This window comes from Gopherus evgoodei, chromosome 4 (genome assembly GCF_007399415.2).
Source record: "Gopherus evgoodei ecotype Sinaloan lineage chromosome 4, rGopEvg1_v1.p, whole genome shotgun sequence".
NCBI lineage: Eukaryota > Metazoa > Chordata > Testudines > Testudinidae > Gopherus > Gopherus evgoodei.
The window spans coordinates 45,577,686-45,596,586 of record NC_044325.1 but is presented as its reverse complement, the minus strand read 5'-3'; the positions used below and the strand labels follow the sequence as shown (position 1 = coordinate 45,596,586).

General features: G+C 46.8%; 1 protein-coding gene across 11 annotated transcripts in view; it reads right to left on the bottom strand.

Moving 5' to 3' along the window:
- Positions 1-2,747: 2,747 nt before the first annotated feature.
- The window catches only part of AREL1 (apoptosis resistant E3 ubiquitin protein ligase 1), a 29,303-nt gene continuing 13,149 nt past the window's right edge, over positions 2,748-18,901 (bottom strand). For 10 of the 11 annotated variants that reach the window (XM_030559146.1, XM_030559153.1, XM_030559148.1 and 7 more), the window contains 12 exons: positions 16,495-16,572; positions 15,828-15,969; positions 15,255-15,376; positions 13,200-13,275; positions 12,273-12,382; positions 11,450-11,629; positions 11,170-11,295; positions 10,816-10,945; positions 10,677-10,735; positions 7,561-7,650; positions 6,294-6,469; positions 2,748-5,982 (listed from right to left, as the gene is read on the bottom strand). In XM_030559146.1, the coding sequence (XP_030415006.1) occupies positions 5,880-5,982; positions 6,294-6,469; positions 7,561-7,650; positions 10,677-10,735; positions 10,816-10,945; positions 11,170-11,295; positions 11,450-11,629; positions 12,273-12,382; positions 13,200-13,275; positions 15,255-15,376; positions 15,828-15,969; positions 16,495-16,572 (1,392 nt within the window). In that variant the 3' untranslated portion in view covers positions 2,748-5,879. The remainder of the gene's footprint in view (positions 5,983-6,293; positions 6,470-7,560; positions 7,651-10,676; positions 10,736-10,815; positions 10,946-11,169; positions 11,296-11,449; positions 11,630-12,272; positions 12,383-13,199; positions 13,276-15,254; positions 15,377-15,827; positions 15,970-16,494; positions 16,573-18,901) is intronic. The other variant, XM_030559155.1, reaches the window with a different exon arrangement.

Below are 18,901 nucleotides of genomic sequence, written 5' to 3'. Positions count from 1 at the left end.
ACTGCTGAAAAAAACTCCTGATGCCTCGTGAGTGCTTTGTGCTTGTAGTGCTGCAGACAAAACTTAGGAGGGGGAGAGAATGCTGCAGACAATGCAGTTCCCAAGCAGCACATTCACCCTTTAGCATTCCAGGCCAAGGGGCTGTGTGTGTGGACAGTCAGGGAATCTGCAGTATTTCCCTTTGTGCAGCTGCCTGTAGGCACAAAGAACACAGGAAAGTGCATGGAGAACTTGTGAGATGCATGCATAGCTAGAACTTCTTCTGGCCCAGTCCCAGGTCAAGGCAAACTCACAGATGCTAGGATGAACTGAGGTTCCAGACCTGGCTAGAGGTCACTGACACCATTCCGTCTCCATGACATCAGAAGGAATTGGTGAACAAGACAATGGAGATGGCCAGATGACATCACTCCACCTGCTGCAAAGAGAGGCAGAAACTTTAGAACCTACTTCATGCTAAACTAATTCAGACTGCTGCTCCCTTTCCTTCATGTCAGTCAAACAGTTAGTTTTTCAAAAAGCTCTTGCCTCCACCTTGATCCTTTCCCATGGTCACACTAGTTATGGTGCATGTGGCTTGTCTGGAACAGGAATACAGTTACAGCTGGAAATCATTTTGATCATTCCACGGGGGGTATCTGAGCTATTTACCCACATTTGAGAGCACTGATCGAAAACCATGAGCTCCAGATTCATCCACTTTAAGGGGATACTGTGACTCTCAGTCTCTCTAGGTTCTTCATGGCACTCATCACTGTAGTAACTGGGCTCAGACTTCTCTGCACCAGACAAAATGAGAGCTTGCTCCTGTTGAAGGCTGCCAGATGGAACTCTGTAGTGCAATACTACAGCTGGGATTCTGGGATCCACACCTTCTGCTCACTCACTCTATCCAGCAGCCAGCACTCACTCACAGCTTAAAAGGCAAATATAGACCAAAGTCAGAGAAGGGAATGCTGATTTCATTACACATTAGGATACCTGCCAGCACATAGTGGGACATATACAAACCATAAGAACTATACCTACAAGAGAAGGGGGAGGAACTCAACCAAAGCCTTTGGGCTAATTCCAAAATACACTTTGACAGCATTACATCCAGCAATACTGATGTCAGCAGCTCACAAGGCAGTTGCCACAGAATCCACTCCCTCCATAATCTTTTCATTTTTAAAGTTATGTTTCTAGATCTTATAGTTGACAAGAAAAATCTTCCAAACATGAACATAATGACAAATATAGTGTTGTTAATCTTAGCCTGCAGACAGCCTGAAAACAACTCTTAGATTCATGGTAAAGGAATGTTGACCCTGAGGCCTAATAGTAAAGAGTTTGTCTACTGTTAACTATTTAGTTGATCATTCAGAAGAAACCTCCAGATGCTAAGTTTATATCCCACATTCCAAAACTGCCACAACTTCCCAGGTGCCATAAGCTCTAACTGTCCACCCTTCCAACCAAAACCTCCAGCTTCTCCCTGACAACTTCTACGATGCAGCTAAGCAAATTCAGTGTAAATACCAGCAGCACAGAGTATAATGAAATGCACTTATATAAATATTAACTCAGAAACTGACCCTATTATTCATTTGTATAGTAAGATAACTAAAAATTTCATTTCTGGATTCAGCAGAAGTTGCTGCAGAATTTCCAGCCTGCTGCCCTGTAGTGAGGTGGCCTGGTTCCCAGGCGCCCCGGAGGACCAAGAGCCCAGCCGGAGGCTGGACTGGGCGGAGCTACGGAGCTCTGGGCCTGCCCCACAAAGGGTCAAGCACCAATCCGGAAGTACAAAGGCAGGCCCTCCGAGCTCAGTAAGGCCCCAACCATCAGCCAGGCCGGATGTCCACGCCCAAGCTCCCGCTGAGAAGGCCGCAGAACGCAGCGGCCGACCCAGCCTGCCCCGCTTCCGCTACCCGGAGGACTGGCCGAGCCTGCCCCGCTCCCGTTACCCGGGGGAGGAGCCGAGCCAGATGGGGGCCGTCAACCCGGAGGACTCGCTGAGCCCACCCATGGACACTTACCCTGAGGAGCCGATGGTGATTGATCTCTCTGCCGACACGACGACGACTCAGGTACTCGAGGAGGGGGAAAGTGGAAGTAGCCCGGGGGCAGCTGACCCCCGTCTGGCTGCAGCAATGCCAGAACCAATGTCAGTGTGTTGTGGCCAGGATCCCCACTGACCCAGCAGCAGAATGCCTGCTGCTGTTAGGGCCCCGGGCTGGGACGCAGTGGATTGGGAAGGCCTGCGTCCCCCCCGCCACCCTTCCAGGGGTGGCAGACTCCCCCTCTCCCTGGCCTGAGGAGGCCTTTAAACCTACTTGAACTGCTGCTCAGCCCTGCCTGAGGGTCTGGGCCTTGTACCTGTGTTTGTTGCCCCCCCCCCCCCCCCGAGCCAGGGCTTGGGCTTTGTCGCTGTATGGACTGAACTGCTTGCTGTGCAGTGAGGCGGCCTGGTTCCCAGGCGCCCCAGAGGGCGAAGGGCAACCCCTCGCCCAACAGGGGAACCCTTACACGCCCTGAAGCAACCACAGAAGCCGCCTAGTCTTGGTGCAGAATTCAGTTCAATTTCCAGGTCCTTGATTTAGTCAGTCCTACCAGAAATCAGTGGGATGGGTGAGATGCCCTACCCAATCCTGGGGACAGACGTGGTGAGAAATTAGAAGATCTGAAGAGGACTCTTCACACTAAAGCTAACCAGTTTAGGTCACATCTGTGCTCTCAGGAACAACTCCAAATGAAGACAACAGCATTTTTAAAATATTTTATTTATTATACAAACTATTTACAAAATCCATGGGCTTCCAGAACCTGCTGAACTCCACTTGGAACTTGCCAGCTAGAACTGGGGCCTGGCCCCTCTCTCTCAGTCCCTGGTTTCTAAAACATGCAACATGACTCTCAGATACAGGCAGAGGCCAGGCCCTGTGAGGTCCCCGGAGCTCCAGAGTGAGGAATCTGTCTGAGATAGTACCATGCACCAAAAACTTTCTACTGAAGCGCCTCAATAAAGTTGGAATATTTAAGGGACTAACTAAAATAAGGAGCCTCTGCAGCAGAAAACATACAGTACAGGTGACCACAGTGCATTCCGTACCTTGCCCCCAAACTGGTGTCACTGTAAGGGCAGCATATAAGGTGGGTGTGTTGGGAAGAGGAAGGAAGATATTTAAGGACAAAGATGCTCTATCGCAGAAGTGGTGGAGCCCTGGGGGAAATGGGACCAGCTAACAGCTTATGGAAACGATAAAGAAAGGTTATCAAATAAGAACTAACAGCATCCACCACAATTCTGACTGCACTTGTGTTGAAAGAAAATCCTTGGCATCTGTATAACTGCAGAGAGGCAAGGGGTGCTGGCTGTACCGCAGTGAGGATTAGGGAGCTGTTTCAAGCAGATGAAGCTACTGGGTGTTCAGCCACTCAGTCCTCAATGTGGAAACAGTCCAGCGCTAGAGAAGGAGGGAGAGGATTCCTGAGGAAGATGTCATCAGCAGAATCAGCCTATAACTATAAGGTTCGAAAGGCCCTTGCCTGGCCAAAGAACAAGACATAAGACTGCAATGAGGGAACAGCACCACGCTGTGCCTCCCCAACCAGCAAGAGTTGGGCGGAGCAACACTGCCACCTTCTTTCGGTCCCTAGGGAGAGCAGTGTATAGGTGGAACAGTATACAAGAGCCTCAACTACATTGACCATAGATGTCATCCAAAGTGCAAATAAGTTGGAACCCCAGAGGGGGTCAGAACCTTACAAAAAGGGAGCCTGTTTTAAAAAAGGGACAAAGTAGCCACTGCTAAAGTGATCAGTCAGGAAGGAACTGCACCAGCTGTTTAGCAGGCTGTCTCTCAGCACTTCCGTGCCCGAGAGGGAATTAACCCACAAGACTGGGAAATCCTGATGAGCCATGACAATGCTTGGCGTTCCAGCTGGTTTGGGCACCGAAATGGCTTATATTTCTGTAGAGATGTGATGCAAACTCTCCCTAAGAACGGTTAAGACACTGCTTTAATAAAAAAGACATTTTTCTGTAATGTCTCCCAAGATTCCTAATTTATTTAGTAAGTTGTATTGGAAAAGTGAAGAGCCTCACAAGTCCTGCCCAGTTCAGAGCAGCTACAGCTACAGCAGAATGAAGGGACTGAGGGTGATAGAGAAAATAAAAAATTGTGCCATTTTTTAAAAATTAGCTCTTAGGAGAGATGCTAGATTGAAATAACAACCCAGCATCCTGAATCTTCCTCATTCCATGGACTGCATTCAGCACAGGCAGTGCAGGTTCTTTTCACACACCAACCATTCACCAACGTGCTTCCACTCTTGACTGAAGAGATGCACTTTAGGGGCAAACTGGGAGTTCAATTATCTGTTCAGATTTTGGCCTCACTGTTGAAACTGGAAAGTTTGCCAACTAGGATCCTTGACTCCTCACCCCTTTACTTCGCTGGAATGGGAGGAGCTGAGCAGACAGTCAGAGGTAACAGAACCTGGTAGTTATAAATTTGCTGCTCATACTGTCTCCCAAACTGTAATCTGGACAATGGTTAGTGCAACATGCCACCTCGTGGGCTACTCAGTGTCTGTTTGGGAGATGCTCCAGTTTAGTACCCTGTGTACTGGAAAGCCTGCAACACTAGAAGGAACAGCAAGGAACAGTGTTCAGGAAGAGAACAGCAGAGGATTGGGAGGAGAGAAGGCCAGCTGCTCTCCAGGCACCAATACCACTTTGGGAAACACTCTCCTCTTCTTCCAGCATACTTCAGGCACAGCCTCCTGTTGCCATGTGATAGAGGTAGAAGCCAAGACCCTGCGGAATGTCAGGGGCTGAGGTACTGAGTTTTGTCCAATACCATCACCCCAACTGTAATTCTGTACAAACAGAAGCCCAATGCACACTATAGTAGCTGCCTGCTGGCCAGCTGGCCTATCACTTACTACATACATGCCGTGAAGGTGAACGTTGGAGAGGCATTTGTGCTCAGCATTGAGGGCTCACACACTCATACCCATCCCCTCTCCTGAGGAAGGGAAAGGAAGGCAAGGGGTGTGGGACAGCTTCCTGTGCAACTTTAGGACCGCCTTCAGAAACATTTACTGGAGGAGAATCTCCTCTTCCAGCTTAGTAGCAGAGGCCTGTACCAGCCACTGTCAGTACAGAAGGACTCTCCTGCTGCCAGCCCTTGGCGGAGGTAGTACAGGGTCACTGCCAGGGCCAGTGCTTGTGCTCTAATGAGAGTGTGTTCCTTTGGGGTGCTCTCTCTAGCAGATGCTGCTCTCTCTCCTCTCCAGCAAGAGCAAGAAACGGCAGCTTCCAGTGCAAGTGAAAGGAAGAGAACTGAAGCCCTAATAGGTCAGGTACTGAATGGGAAAACAAGCCTGTGCCCTTCAGAGACATGCAATACAGGAGGAGTTACATAAGCTATAGGAGAGCATCAGCAGAAGGACTTGGGCCAAAGCATGGAAAGGTGTTAAGGCTTCCCACGTGCCAGATCTCCAACAGAGCTTCAAGGTAATCCTCGCCCAAAATAGCTACAGTACTGACTGCTACATAGACCTCCTCCTGTGCTACACTGCAACTCCTGCTCACAGGCTCTCTCCTCCCAGAGGGACAGATGCACAGAGTCCTGGGAAATCCCAGTGCCATATTACCCTGACAAAAGTACCACAGTTCTTTTGCCGTACCACTCTGACTGAGATGGGAGTGAGGGGAGGGCATGAGGCATGCTCTTGGTGATGTACTCTTGACACGGAAAGACCACATGACGTTCCTCTTTGCACAGAGTCTGTGCTCTGTCTCCATTGCTCTGTGAAGGGAAGAATGAGCAGTGGACTGGAGCTACGCCTTGCCCTGAAGAGCCAGGAAGCTGGGATGGGGAAGGGAATCACAGCATGCCAAAGCCCTCACATCCCTCGCTGATGGCCAGCTGGAGCATCTTGTGCACCTCTTCATAGGAGTCATAAGTAGGGAGGCACAGCTGGTTAAAACTGAAAAGAGAAAAATAATTAATACACACCACTCGTGCAGTGGGGGAATGTCCATCACAGGCACCTCCAGCTGCTCACTGCCCTTGGGTGGGATAACATGGTGTCCACCACATGCTGTCACCCATCATATACAGGTTGCCCACCACATCCTTACTACCAGCAGCTCACAGATCAGAGGGGCCCACACACCTGGCACGCAGTGTTGTCAGCCTATCACAAGGCGTGCCACTAGATGAAGTACTCGCCACTCAGAAGTACACAGTGTAATCCCACACGCATGCTGCAAGGAGTTCAATGGCCAAGGCACTCACCAGGTGTGGGCTGTCGGCAAAGTACTATGGGTTGGAGCTGCGATGATCTGGAAAGATGGACAGAGTGCAGCAAACCCTCCCGGAGGCAGCTGAGAGGAACCAGTTGTGAACTGCAACAGCCGGGCCAGTTCCTCCTGCGTGAAACTGGAGACCACGGTCCAAAACCACCTCATGACCTGATAGGGACCAGTAATGGCAGAGCCAGATCAGGGAAGAAGGTCACACAAGTACAATGGCAGATTACCAGAAGAAGAGCAGGCAAAAATGTCTTGCAAGAAAGTAGCTCTACCAACTGCCACAGCCACCCCTATTATAAGGGCAAACCAGATAAAGAACAATTGCATGGTCAATTCTCACCACCCACCTCTATTAACTAGGAATGTCTCATCCATCTCCCACACCATAGGTGTGCCTTTCTACTGGAAACAGGGCTTTGGAGCAGAGCCCGGAGCTGGAGCGCGGTGCAGCTCTGGAGCAGTGGAGCTGCAGATTTTTGCCTGGAGCTGGAGCGGAGCCAGAGCACAGCTCCAAAGCCCTGATTGGAAACGCTGAATGCGAAAGCTAATTAAGGTTTTAAGATAGAAATCCATATCTGCTTCCTGCACTAGGCTAATCTTTTGTTCTCCCACATCCTCTGGTGCCTTGGCAGGTTGGAAGGGAGAACAGTTCTAGTGTCTGTCACTCATGTAATTTGTTTCCCTCTTGGACACTTTGGCAGTTCCATCACTTCTCTAGACAGTCTCATGTGCCCCTCTCATCAGGGTGGGATATGCTCCTGGAATAAGTCCAGGGTCACTTGCTCAGGAATCTCTACTGGCTGCCAACCTTCTACTTCACAATGACATGGACTGACAAATCCTCCAATCATCCCTGATAGATAGGTATATCATCAGTGAAGATGTTCAGGGTGAGACTCCCAACACTTGCCTTGGCCCAGTGCTGAAATGCTCTCACAGTTGCCTTTTCTTTGCTCAATACAAATACTGAACTTTCCCCTGCTGCAGCTGCAGTCCAGTCACCCCTGTTCTGCCCTCAGTGGCTTCTGTCCTCTTTGTACGCTCCCTTTCCAAAAGCAAAGTCTGCTCTCCTGTGTCTACATCACCAGCCCCAGGTCTTGCTTTTCTACTCTGCTCTTCTCCAAGTTCTTTCCAGTTTTTCTTTCTGGAAGCTTCTCCTGCTTTCAGCAGGTAGTCTCCATATGAAGCCCAAGTGACACAGAAGACAGTCAACCCATTTCAGTGGAGGAAGAAGAAAGATTCCCACCTACCTTCTCTCGGAAGTGCCAGGATCCTCCCACCAGCACAGCATGAGCCTTAAAATCACAGACACTGATGTCTCCAGTACCACACATCAGCAGCTGAAAGAAAAAAGACCTGCAGTTACACAAGCAGTAGCATAAAGTACCCATGAATCCAGCCATTATTCCAGTTACAATAGTCAGCTCTGTGCCCTTAAGAGGCATGCAGGATGCTCAGAGTCCTGGGCTCAGGACCTACGCAAATCTAGTAAGACCTCATGATCTCAATCAAGAGATAGGATGGTATCTCATGCAGTGCCAACTTCTCCTGTTGGATGTAAGATAGGCTAAGGGAAGGGGAAAAAACAGCTGCAAAACCAGGAAATAGGGGAAACACTGAGCAGAGGCGGCTAAGAATCCTATGCGCCCCACTGCTATTCTAAATTCTTGTCACCTACTGAGAGCGCCCCCTTGTAGTACCCTAAATTGACTAGGGTAACAGCTACCCACAAAACAAGACCTCATGTTTGGATTCCCAAATGACCACTGTACAAAGCGAAGTATTAGACAGATTATGCAAAGCGGTGAGTCTCAGAGCTGGAACTGGGATGTGTGCAACAAGGAATCTAGGCTTAGATGTTACATGGAGAGCAGAGAAATGATCAGTACCTCTTTGACTTGCCCTGGGCTCAATATTGTGGTAGAAGGGTGACCTAAAGGAACTGGCCCTGTCCTCTAAAGATCATCTCACCTGCCCTAAGCAGCATTCAGTCTGGCTAGCCTTCCTACTACCCCAGGGGACATTAAGAGCATCTGAACCCATGACTCAAATACCCATTGATTAGGACTATAAACAATAATGATACATTATTATCCCTGAAGCCAGCACATATGAGAGAGAAGGATTCCCCCAAACAACACGCAGTGTCTTCTCCCTCAGATACACATGCTCACAATGGAGGGGAGGGAAGGAGGGGAAGGTTTGGAGAAGAGACACTTTGCAAGAACATAAGAACAGCCGTACCAGGTCAGACCAAAGGTCCATCTAGCCCAGTATCTGTCTACCGACAGTGGCCAATGCCAGGTGCCCCAGAGGGAGTGAAGTTAACAGGCAATGATCAAGTGATCTCTCTCCTGCCATCCATCTCCATCCTCTGATGAACAGAGGCTAGGGACAACATTCTTTACCCTTCCTGGCTAATAGCCATTTATGGACTTAGCCACCATGAATTTATCCAGTTCCCTTTTAAACATTGTTATAGTCCCAGCCTTCACAATCTCCTCAGGTAAGGAGTTCCACAAGTTGACTGTGCACTGTGTGAAGAAGAACTTCCTTTTATTTGTTTTAAACCTGCTACTTATTAATTTCATTTGGTGACCCCTAGTTCTTGTATTATGGGAATAAGTAAATAACTTTTCCTTATCCACTTTCTCTACATCACTCATGATTTTATATACCTCTATCATATCTCTCCTTAGTCTCCTCTTTTCCAAGCTGAAGAGGCCTAGCCTCTTTAATCTTTCCTCATATGGGACCCTCTCCAAACCCCTAATAATTTTAGTTGCCCTTTTCTGAACCTTTTCTAGTGCTAGAATATCTTTTTTGAGGTGAGGAGACAACATCTATACACAGTATTCGAGATGTGGGCGTACCATGGATTTATATAAGGGCAATAAGATATTCTCTGTCTTATTCTCTATCCCCTTTTTAATGATTCCTAACATCCTGTTCGTTTTTGACCACCTCTGCGCACTGCGTGGACATCTTCAGAGAACTGTCCACGATGACGCCAAGATCTTTTTCCAGACTCGTTGTAGCTAAATTAGCCCCCATCATATTGTATGTATAGTTGGGGTTATTTTTTCCAATGTGCATTACTTTACATTTATCCACATTAAATTTCATTTGCCATTTTGTTGCCCAATCACTTAGTTTTGTGAGATCTTTTTGAAGTTCTTCACAATCTGCTTTGGTCTTAACTATCTTGAGTAGTTTAGTATCATCTGCAAACTTTGCCACCTCACTATTTACCCCTTTCTCCAGATCATTTATGAATAAATTGAATAGGATGGGTCCTAGGACTGACCCCTGGGGAACACCACTAGTTACCCCTCTCCATTCTGAGAATTTACCATTTATTCCTACCCTTTGTTCCCCGTCTTTTAACTAGTTCTCAATCCATGAAAGGACCTTCCCTTTTATCCCACGACAGCTTAATTGACCTAAGAGCCTTTGGTGAGGGACCTTGTCAAAGGCTTTCTGGAAATCTAAGTACACTATGTCCACTGGATCCTCCTTGTCCACGTTTGTTGACCCTTCAAAGAACTCTAATAGATTAGTAAGACACGATTTCCCTTTACAGAAAACATGCTGACTATTGCTCAACAGTTTATGTTTTTCTGTGTGTCTGACAATTTTATTCTTAACTATTGTTTTGACTAATTTGCCCGGTACCGACGTTAGACTTACTGGTCTGTAATTGCCGGGATCACCTCTAGAGCCCTTTTTAAATATTGGCGTTATATTAGTTAACTTCCAGTCATTGGGTACCGAAGTCGATTTAAAGGACAGGTTACAAACCTTATTTAATAGTTCCGCAACTTCACATTTGAGTTCTTTCAGAACTCTTGGGTGAATGCCATCTGGTCCTGGTGACTTGTTAATGTTGAGTTTATCAATTAATTTCAAAACCTCCTCTACTGACACTTCAATCTGTGACAGTTCCTCAGATTTGTCACCTACAAAAGCCGGCTCAAGTTTGGGAATCTCCCTAACATCCTCAGCCGTGAAGACTGAAGCAAAGAATCCATTTAGTTTCTCCGCAATGACTTTATTGTCTTTAAGCGCTCCTTTTGTATCTCGATCATCAAGGGGCTCCACTGGTTGTTTAGCAGGCTTCCTGCTTCTGATGTACTTAAAAACCATTTTATTACCACCTTTGGAGTTTTTGGCTGGCCGTTCTTCAAACTCCTCTTTGGCTTTTCTTATTACACTTTTGCACTTAAGCTGGCAGTGTTTGTGCTCCTTTCTATTTGCCTCACTAGGATTTGAGTCAAGTGTTGAGTCTTTCCATCCCCAGCCAGCTCTACCTTCATCTGAAAAGGAGGGTGAGTGAGCAGGCAGGCTCAGGATCAGCAGCACCTACCTCAAGCTCATTCTCATCAAAAATAGCTAGGAGGTTTTCAGGAATCAGCTCATTGAGACCTGAAAGACAAGAAGAGAGTAAGTGGCAGTGCCTCCAGAACAGGGAGTTAGAGCCAAGCAGGAAGCACACAGTACCTCACCTTTCAGGAAGTGATCCACCTCTTCTCTAACCTGATTGGCCAGTCTGTATTGGGCAAGCAAATTCAGGTAGAAGATTTTATTTTCATTGGTTACTAGGACCTGAGCCCCTCCAGTTACCAGCTCAACCACCTGAAACAAGAAGCCACACGAGCATGTCAGTGTAAGTATGTGTGATGATGAGCAGTATCATCCCTGTAGCATGAACCCCCATCAAAGGAACTCTCCCTACTCCTACTTTACTGATACTCTTCTTCTGCGGCCATTTCTGCAGGGACATCCCACATAATTCCCAGCCTTTCCTACTACAGATGAAAGGAGTGGAGACTGCCCCCCCCTCACCCATCACCTCTCACCTTCTCCAGCTGCCCCAATTTGTTGTATTTCTCCTCAGCGAAGACGAGCTCCATCTCACTCACATCATTGTTCAATATGAAACAAACCTTGGATTTATAGAATTCTGGGTCATCTGTTTCAAAATACTGAGGAAGAAAGGTAGGTGAGGTAGAGGGGGTGAAGACAGAAGGGGGGGGGTTAACATACATGGTTGAGCAGGAATTCTGGGTCTGCTGGGAGCAAGATCACGTTCAGTTTCACTTCAGCCTGGGCTCAGCACAGAGGGCAGTGTGGCCTTACCTTGTAATGCATTCGCAGTCCTATGATCTGAGCCAGAAAGGATCTGGTGAAACGAGCTCGCACCAGCTGCTTGTAAGCTCCTCCCAGAGATGACTCGTAGAGACATTTCCCTACCAGGCGGCCTGCAAACTCATACACCTTCAGCCGTAAATGTGGGGGTCGGCCAGGGTTGGGATGCACCTGCAGAGGAGAGGTATCAGAATTACTACAGTACCAGCCACAGTTAACACAAGTGAAAGCAATGACCCCACCGGGCATTCACATTGCACACCGCATCCAGGAAGATGCCTTAAACTGCACCCTAAATCTGAACATAGATTCATAGCTTTTAAGGCCAGAAGGGACCACTATGATCATATTTCTAGACTGACCTCCTTCACTTGGCCCAGTGCTTAAGGTAAAGCAGTTGTGGGTCTCAGGAGTGACACTCAGAGCGCGGCAGCAGAGATTAAAAGCCAGAATACAGGCAGCAGGGACACAACATGAGCCACATGTATGCCACATCCATGACACGAGGAAGGGATTCTAATAGGCAGTCAGACTGCATCCTGTGCCCAAAAAGGCCGACCCCAGTTCCTGGAAGCCTACAGTTCCCTGTTAGTGGTGTACCCTGCTGGCTTATGAGCCAAAGCGCGTAACTCTGCAATATGGTGGGACATCCGAGCAAGAATTTTTAAAGAATTTAGGAGGATTTTGGGGCAGACATGCCAGCAGCTGGGGAAAGCAGGCAGGCAAGGAGGCTGTTTTGACGTGTTTGCTGTTTAGCTGACAGTATGCCTACATGTCAAGTTCTGTCCACCGAAGTAGGAAGGTAGGGACTCACCAGTGCCTGGTTGTTGTCACTGAAGCGGGTAAAGAGTTGATTGGTGGTGTCAAATAAAGCCTTACAGATCAGCTCAAACCACTCTCTGCGGGGGCCTCCCCAGTCCAGAGCTACAAGATAAAAAGTCCAAGACCAGTCAGCTCTGGGCCATATCCAGCTCTCTTCCATTTCTTCTTCCCAACCAGAACTGCCAGGAAAACAAAATAATCTCTCTGGCTAGAGCATCATTATCTCTTAGTCACTGTGATGGGCAGAGCCTTGCCTCTGGGAACGGGATCACAGGAAAATAAGTACAGAGATAGCCGCTCACTTAATCTTCCTATAACTGCTCATGTCAGACTCCTGTTGCTGAATGATTTTCCATTCACTCAGACCTGTGGTTTCACATCCATGAAGTGAGCAAGAATTGCAGGAGATTAATTTTCACATATTTAAATACACAAGTGACTGATGAAACCTCTTGCTCCACCACGTTCACATCCCTTTCTCCATACAGGTGGCCAATATCAAACCAGCCACTATTTACAAGTGACACAATGGGAAGCCCAGCTGCAAACTCCAAGAGATGATCTTGTAATGAAGGCACTGAACAGGGACTCAAGAATAATGTGTTCTGTTACCAACTGTGCCACACACTCAAATGTGTGGCCTCGGGTAAGTCACTTAATCTCTGTGCCTCATATCTCCATCTGTAAAATGTGGATAATACTTCCCTACCTCACAGGGGGTTGGAACGCTAAATACATTAATGTTTGTTCAAAACTACAGGGATAGAGGCCATAGAAGGATCTAGACCACAGAGGCTATGAAAGGATCTAGACACAGATGGATATATTGCAAGACAGCCAGAATTCCACACCAATAAGTGACTCCTGGTATGCTCCTCCTCAAGCCCATAAAAGTTTCTGCTGGAGCAAGTTCACTTACCTTCCTCATCCTGGAAAATCACTTCAAAGTTTTTGCTCCAGTCGGAAATGGAAAAATTCCGTGTTGCTTTCATAGACTGAGAGAGTGAAAGGAAAATCATTAGCAGCGGTGGCCACTGCCCAGGACTCAGCATCCATGCATGGAGGACTTAAATAAAGCAGAATGGGAGGGGCCCAGTCTAGTAATCTGAATACAGGATGGGGAGCCAGGAACTCATCTTGGGCAGGTCACTTTCCTTTCAGCCTCAACCATAGGTGTGTTCTCCATTACAAAATTTAAGAGAAGAGTTCCCCACATGTGACAGCTCCTGGTCTCAAAATCAAGACAAAGTTTGCTCAATAGCAACAGCCTAAGTACTGCCCATTCACAGCACTTCCCCCAAAACTGCCCCCTCCCCTACCAGGAGGCAGCAACTCTATAGAGTTATTGCGTCTGTAGCTAGGAGCAATTTTTGTAAAGATGTCTCAGTTCTCTCTGGCCCATCTGTCCAGTTTAGAAAAATAGCCCCTCAGAGAGCCCCTCAGAGAGCATGTAGAAGAAAGAAGTCCAAGGAAAAGTTGCTGGTTTACATTTACCTGTTACAGTATTATTTACTTTAACAAAATCTTTCTAGTGAATGGAAATGTGTAGGCTCACATTCCTGATCACAATTAAAGCAAAACCTGTACCCAAGAGAGCCCTGAAAGCAACAGTGTCAGCACAGACTTAGTTGATCATTAAATAAATTGGAGCATCATGCTAGCCCCTGATTAGTGCTTATCTCTCTGGTTGCATTTGCCATGTGTGCCGTCCTCATACATCAAATGTTTACATTTCTCACTCCCACATTTAATTTCTTTGATCTTATCTGCCTGCAATGCTACAGCTAATGGCTCTGCAGCAATTTCCAAGATAACAGTATACAGAAGGAGTCTCTGAAAATGCTTTTAAAATGTAAAAATAGTTTGGATAATGAACCCATACCCAAAGCCTCAGTGCATGTAATATACAGCCTGTCCTATCTGCAGAAAATATTCCCAAATCTAAATTTACCAACCATATAAATTCATCTGATGAAGTGGCTATTACCCACGAAAGCTTATGCTCCAATACGTCCGTTAGTCTATAAGGTGCCATAGGACTCTGTCGCTTTCAACCATATCAAAGAGACTCTCAACCAGTCTTCCCTCCCCGACATCTGGTCTTTTCCATTTCTGTCCCAAAACACACATGGCATAACAAGTCATGGCAACTGATAGTTCTATTGCATCTAATTTAGAAGATCAGTTAAGGACTATAACAGGTCAGTCTGAGTCAAGTCTCACTGCTAATGCTCTGCAGAACACTTTGCAAACAGAGTGAGTCAGTGCTCTGCAGCTGTTATTGCCAAAGTTCCACATTCTTCGGCTTGGTCTACCCTAACTGACATGACATAATTCTCAGAGTATCTAGGGTGGGTTCCCATTTTTCAAGGAATAGTAAGAATCTGATATAGGACAACTATCAGGATTTTCTTATATTTTTCTAAAGAACTGTGCAAGGAAATAACAGTGCCAGGCCAGGGCCTCCTCCCTGCTCAGAGCATCACTGGCTCTTACAGTATAAGGGGGAAGTACGCAGCTTCCCACAAGCAGGAACAGTTGCCAAACCCGAACAAAGCACACTGGACAAAGGCAGTGCTTGTCACAATACAGCTTGCCTTGACAGTACTCAGGGCTCTTTCTAACCACACACAAATCAACTGTCCCTTTAGCCCAGACATTGCTACTGCCATACCAGGAGAGATCAACTGCCCCTAAGTCCTAGCAACTATCAGTGACTGATGTCAGAGGTGTAAGGCTTTCAACATATATTGAATTATGTAATATTATCAAATGAGAATTTTTTTTTGTTTCCCTTCCCAAGGCTGGTGATCAGTTTATGCCCTGGAGCTAGAAGCTCAAACGTCATCATTGTTCCTCCAGTAGGTGTCAACCTGGATTTCACTAGAGAGTAACTGGCGCAGGGATGGGTCCTGGGCATAAGTGAGAACAGCCTATTGTCCCCCCAGGTGCCAACTGCCATGAGCTCACTCACAGATTCCAGCAGGCCGTGGCGGCTGACCTTCAGTGTAACCTTGGAGTGAGGTCTCTTCATATGCACTTGACGCAACTCCCGTTGGAAGAAGTTCACTTTGTCCTGAAAGGTCTCTGAGCCTCCTGAAACAGTGATCTTATGATTGCATCTGAGCTGCCAACACCTCATGTGTCAAGATGGGGTCCCCATCCCTATTTGCATAGGACTGCTCTATGGTCAGAGTGATCTGCCATGGAAGGCAGGGACAGCAGAACTCCCAGGGGACAGTTTGTGGTTGACTCTTTCAGACATTCAGCCACTCATAGAAATGCCTTCAGAGAAATGACAGAAAAGCCTGCTGAGCATGAGAAGCCAGGGACAATGAAATCCATTCACTGGAAGTGTTATCAGAAGCAGAAGGGGGAGACAGAGGACTACTCTGCAATTCCTAGAAGGGTTATATAACTCTAAGTAGAGTGGAATAAATGACCTCAAGTGCTAACTCCCTGCCTGCCACCCCGTGATTCATGCAACCTGGGGATGCAGCAACCTGAATCCCCCAATCATAGTATCTGTCCCACCAGCCTCTTTTACCTATGTTTTTATGCAGAGAACGAATGAAAGTGGCTGCCAAGATGTTCCTCTCCTTGCAGCTGAGCTCCACAGGGGGCTGGATCCCATCATCTACCACCAGTGTCAGCAGCTTGTGCACAGGATCAGGCCCATGGTAAGAAAACTAGCAGCAACGAGACGCAGGACAGTGGTCAAACCACTGTGCAGCAGAGAGCACAGCATGTGTAGTACATATACTAAGAGCACTTTCTGCACACACACCTTCCCATCTGCACACCCACACAGAACCAATTAACAGGCACACTGCCTCTAGCGTCTGGATTCCAGCTGGAATGTTGCCTTTATAAAGCCCACTTCAAACAGTATGGGCTTCAGGGGGACCAAAACTAGATGCCTTCTTCCTCCTCCAGTAAAGCAATTAGGAGAAGTGTGGTAGAGGATTGAGAGTGATATCTAGGATCCTGATGTTAGGATGAGGAGAAGAGACATGGCTGGCCCTGCTCGCACACATTTCCAGTACTCTGGTAGGAAAGATGTTTTGAGAGTTCCTGGATTTCATGTATCTAACTGCTGTTCAGTGGAAATAACCCCACTACCCCAACAGCAGATCTAACAGGCAGATCGTTATTCAGCAACAAGGGATGATAGGGTGGGAATGGCAACAATAACTGGATGGAGACAAACCCACCTTGGTCCCAGGACACACTCTGAAGGTGAAGAGGCGCCAAGGAATGATCTTCAAGTAGAATTCCTTCACTGAGAATTGCTGGGGAGCCATAGGGCAGAGAAATCATTAGCAGCCACATTTCTACTAAAGCTCCTTTCTAAAGTACTCTATAGACTCAAGACACAGGATGAACAAACCCACAGGGAAAGCCTCCTTCCAAAACCTCTCCTGTGACAATACACATGCCCTTCAAACCTCCGCTACGCAGTGACATGGGAGAGAAGAATGACTGTAAGCAACCTGCCAAAAGGACTTAATTGTTACACTTGTCTGAAGCGCCCAGGACACACTGATGTGACATAAACATAGCAGTAAACCAGGGCATGCATTAACAGGCCAATGGCACACACCTTAGCTTTTAAAAAGACAGTTGGTGTATGGGAATTTAGGGTGGAAGCCAGGATTCAAATAACAAGGGATGCTACAGGACAGGACTGCAATGCACTGACAGAGCTGGGAAGTCCTGAGGAAAGTTATCCTGGACTGGCCAAATTATTGCAGTTACTCCTTGAATTTCATGAACATCAAGTTCAAACAAATTAAAAAAAAAAAATCTTGCAATTGTTGAATCTGGGGCTGACCAGGCCAGTTTGGTCTCTTCACCATGCAGAGCATTTCTGGCAGAAGGCCCTCAGCTGTGGAACTCTCTCTCACTGGAGAGCAGGCTAAGCCCCAATTTTAGCACCTTTAGGGTACACTACAAGGCCTCCTTCAGCGATAGAGCAAAGAGAGCCATGGGGGAGGGATCGCATGAGAAGAGCAATATCCTACACCACCTACCTCCTTCCCAATCCTACCAAGGAAGAGTCCCCTCCCCTGCATTCCCAAGGCTCCAGAGGGAATGGGGAATGGTCAGCAGCAATTTTCCTGGAGTTCCTGGCTTATTAGCCTTATTAAAGACTGAGGCAAAGTACTTTCCTGGAGTTGAGCAAATGAGAACGGCCCTATGTAAGTAACTGCTAGGCTGGACAGCATGGGTCTGTTGGACAGGAATGATGCTCTACATTTATATATACGGTGCCCAAACACTATAGTTATGGGTACATAAGAAATGCACAGATTAGACAGGTGCCCAGGGGGTCTCTCTTCCAACCCAAGCAGTAGCTACTACAGAAGGCATTCAGAATGATCGCCAATATCAGGAAATTTAACAGTGAAACTTGATGAAAGTCCAAAATTATCTCCCTGAATCAGAGTGAGAGGACTACTGGATCATTCCCCCTCGGACATCATTCCCAGTTCTACATTTTCTAATACTGCATTCAATCTAGGTTTAAATATACCAAGCAATGTGGTTTCCCCTCTACCATTTGGTGACTGTTTCACAGCCTCATCTCTCTCTCGCTGTCAGGAAGATTTTTCCTAGGTTATGGTTTTACATGGGTACCTATTACTGTATTACTTGAACCCCTCTCAAGTTAATGGATTGGCAAAGTGAGGTCTCTAATGGAATTTTCTGCTCTCCTGGTTTCCCTAGGCACTCTCCTTAGGAAAGGGGTTTTGGTGGAGAGTGGAGGGTCAATGGTTGCTGTAAATATTGATCTTGTTATAATGGCAAAATCTACATTGTCCCTTTCTTAATTTCCTTCCATTTCTCCTAGTTATACCCCAAGGTATCGCACTAAATAACCATTCTCTGTTCTAGGTTTGTATATGTTAATCCCTTCACTTTCGTTATTAAACAGATTGTGCTTTTCTAACCTTTTTTCCTAAATCAGTCTTCCTAGCCCCCTGATCAGTTTTACTGTTTTTAATCTGATTTTCCTCCTCCTGATCATGATCTATAAGTATTCCACACTGAGGACACTTGATGGCCAGTCTCACCAGACCCATATAGGAACTAATTCAAAGCCCACTGAAGTCAATGAAAAGACTCCCATTGACTTCAATGGGTTTTGGATCAGACAGAGAGAGACTGTTACATGCCCCTGCTCTGCGATATGATGCTTCTACATATGCAATGCTAAAACTGCAGCAGTCTTTTTAACTGACACTGAATTGCAAAGTGTAAATTTTCTGCCTATTCCCTCTTTTAGTCATCCTCAGCTGTTCCTGCTTTTAAGGTTTCTCACTCCCATTGATAAGCTAGGTTGCGGATCATTTTCCCCAGATGTTGCAGCTGCATTTTCCAAAGCTGAACCTTATTATATTCCCCCCCGCCCTCCATGTTCCTAAACTTTCTAGGTCCCTTTGTATCTCTCTGCCCTCACTAGACTAGTGTTTGCAGCTCCTCCCAATTTGGTATCAGCTATGAATGTCATTAACATGTAGCTTATACTCCTGTTTCCCATCTTCAATGAAAAGACTGCCTGCCTTGGCGAGCACACCTAATAAATCCCTATCTGTTCTGTGGCAGACATCTTCACTC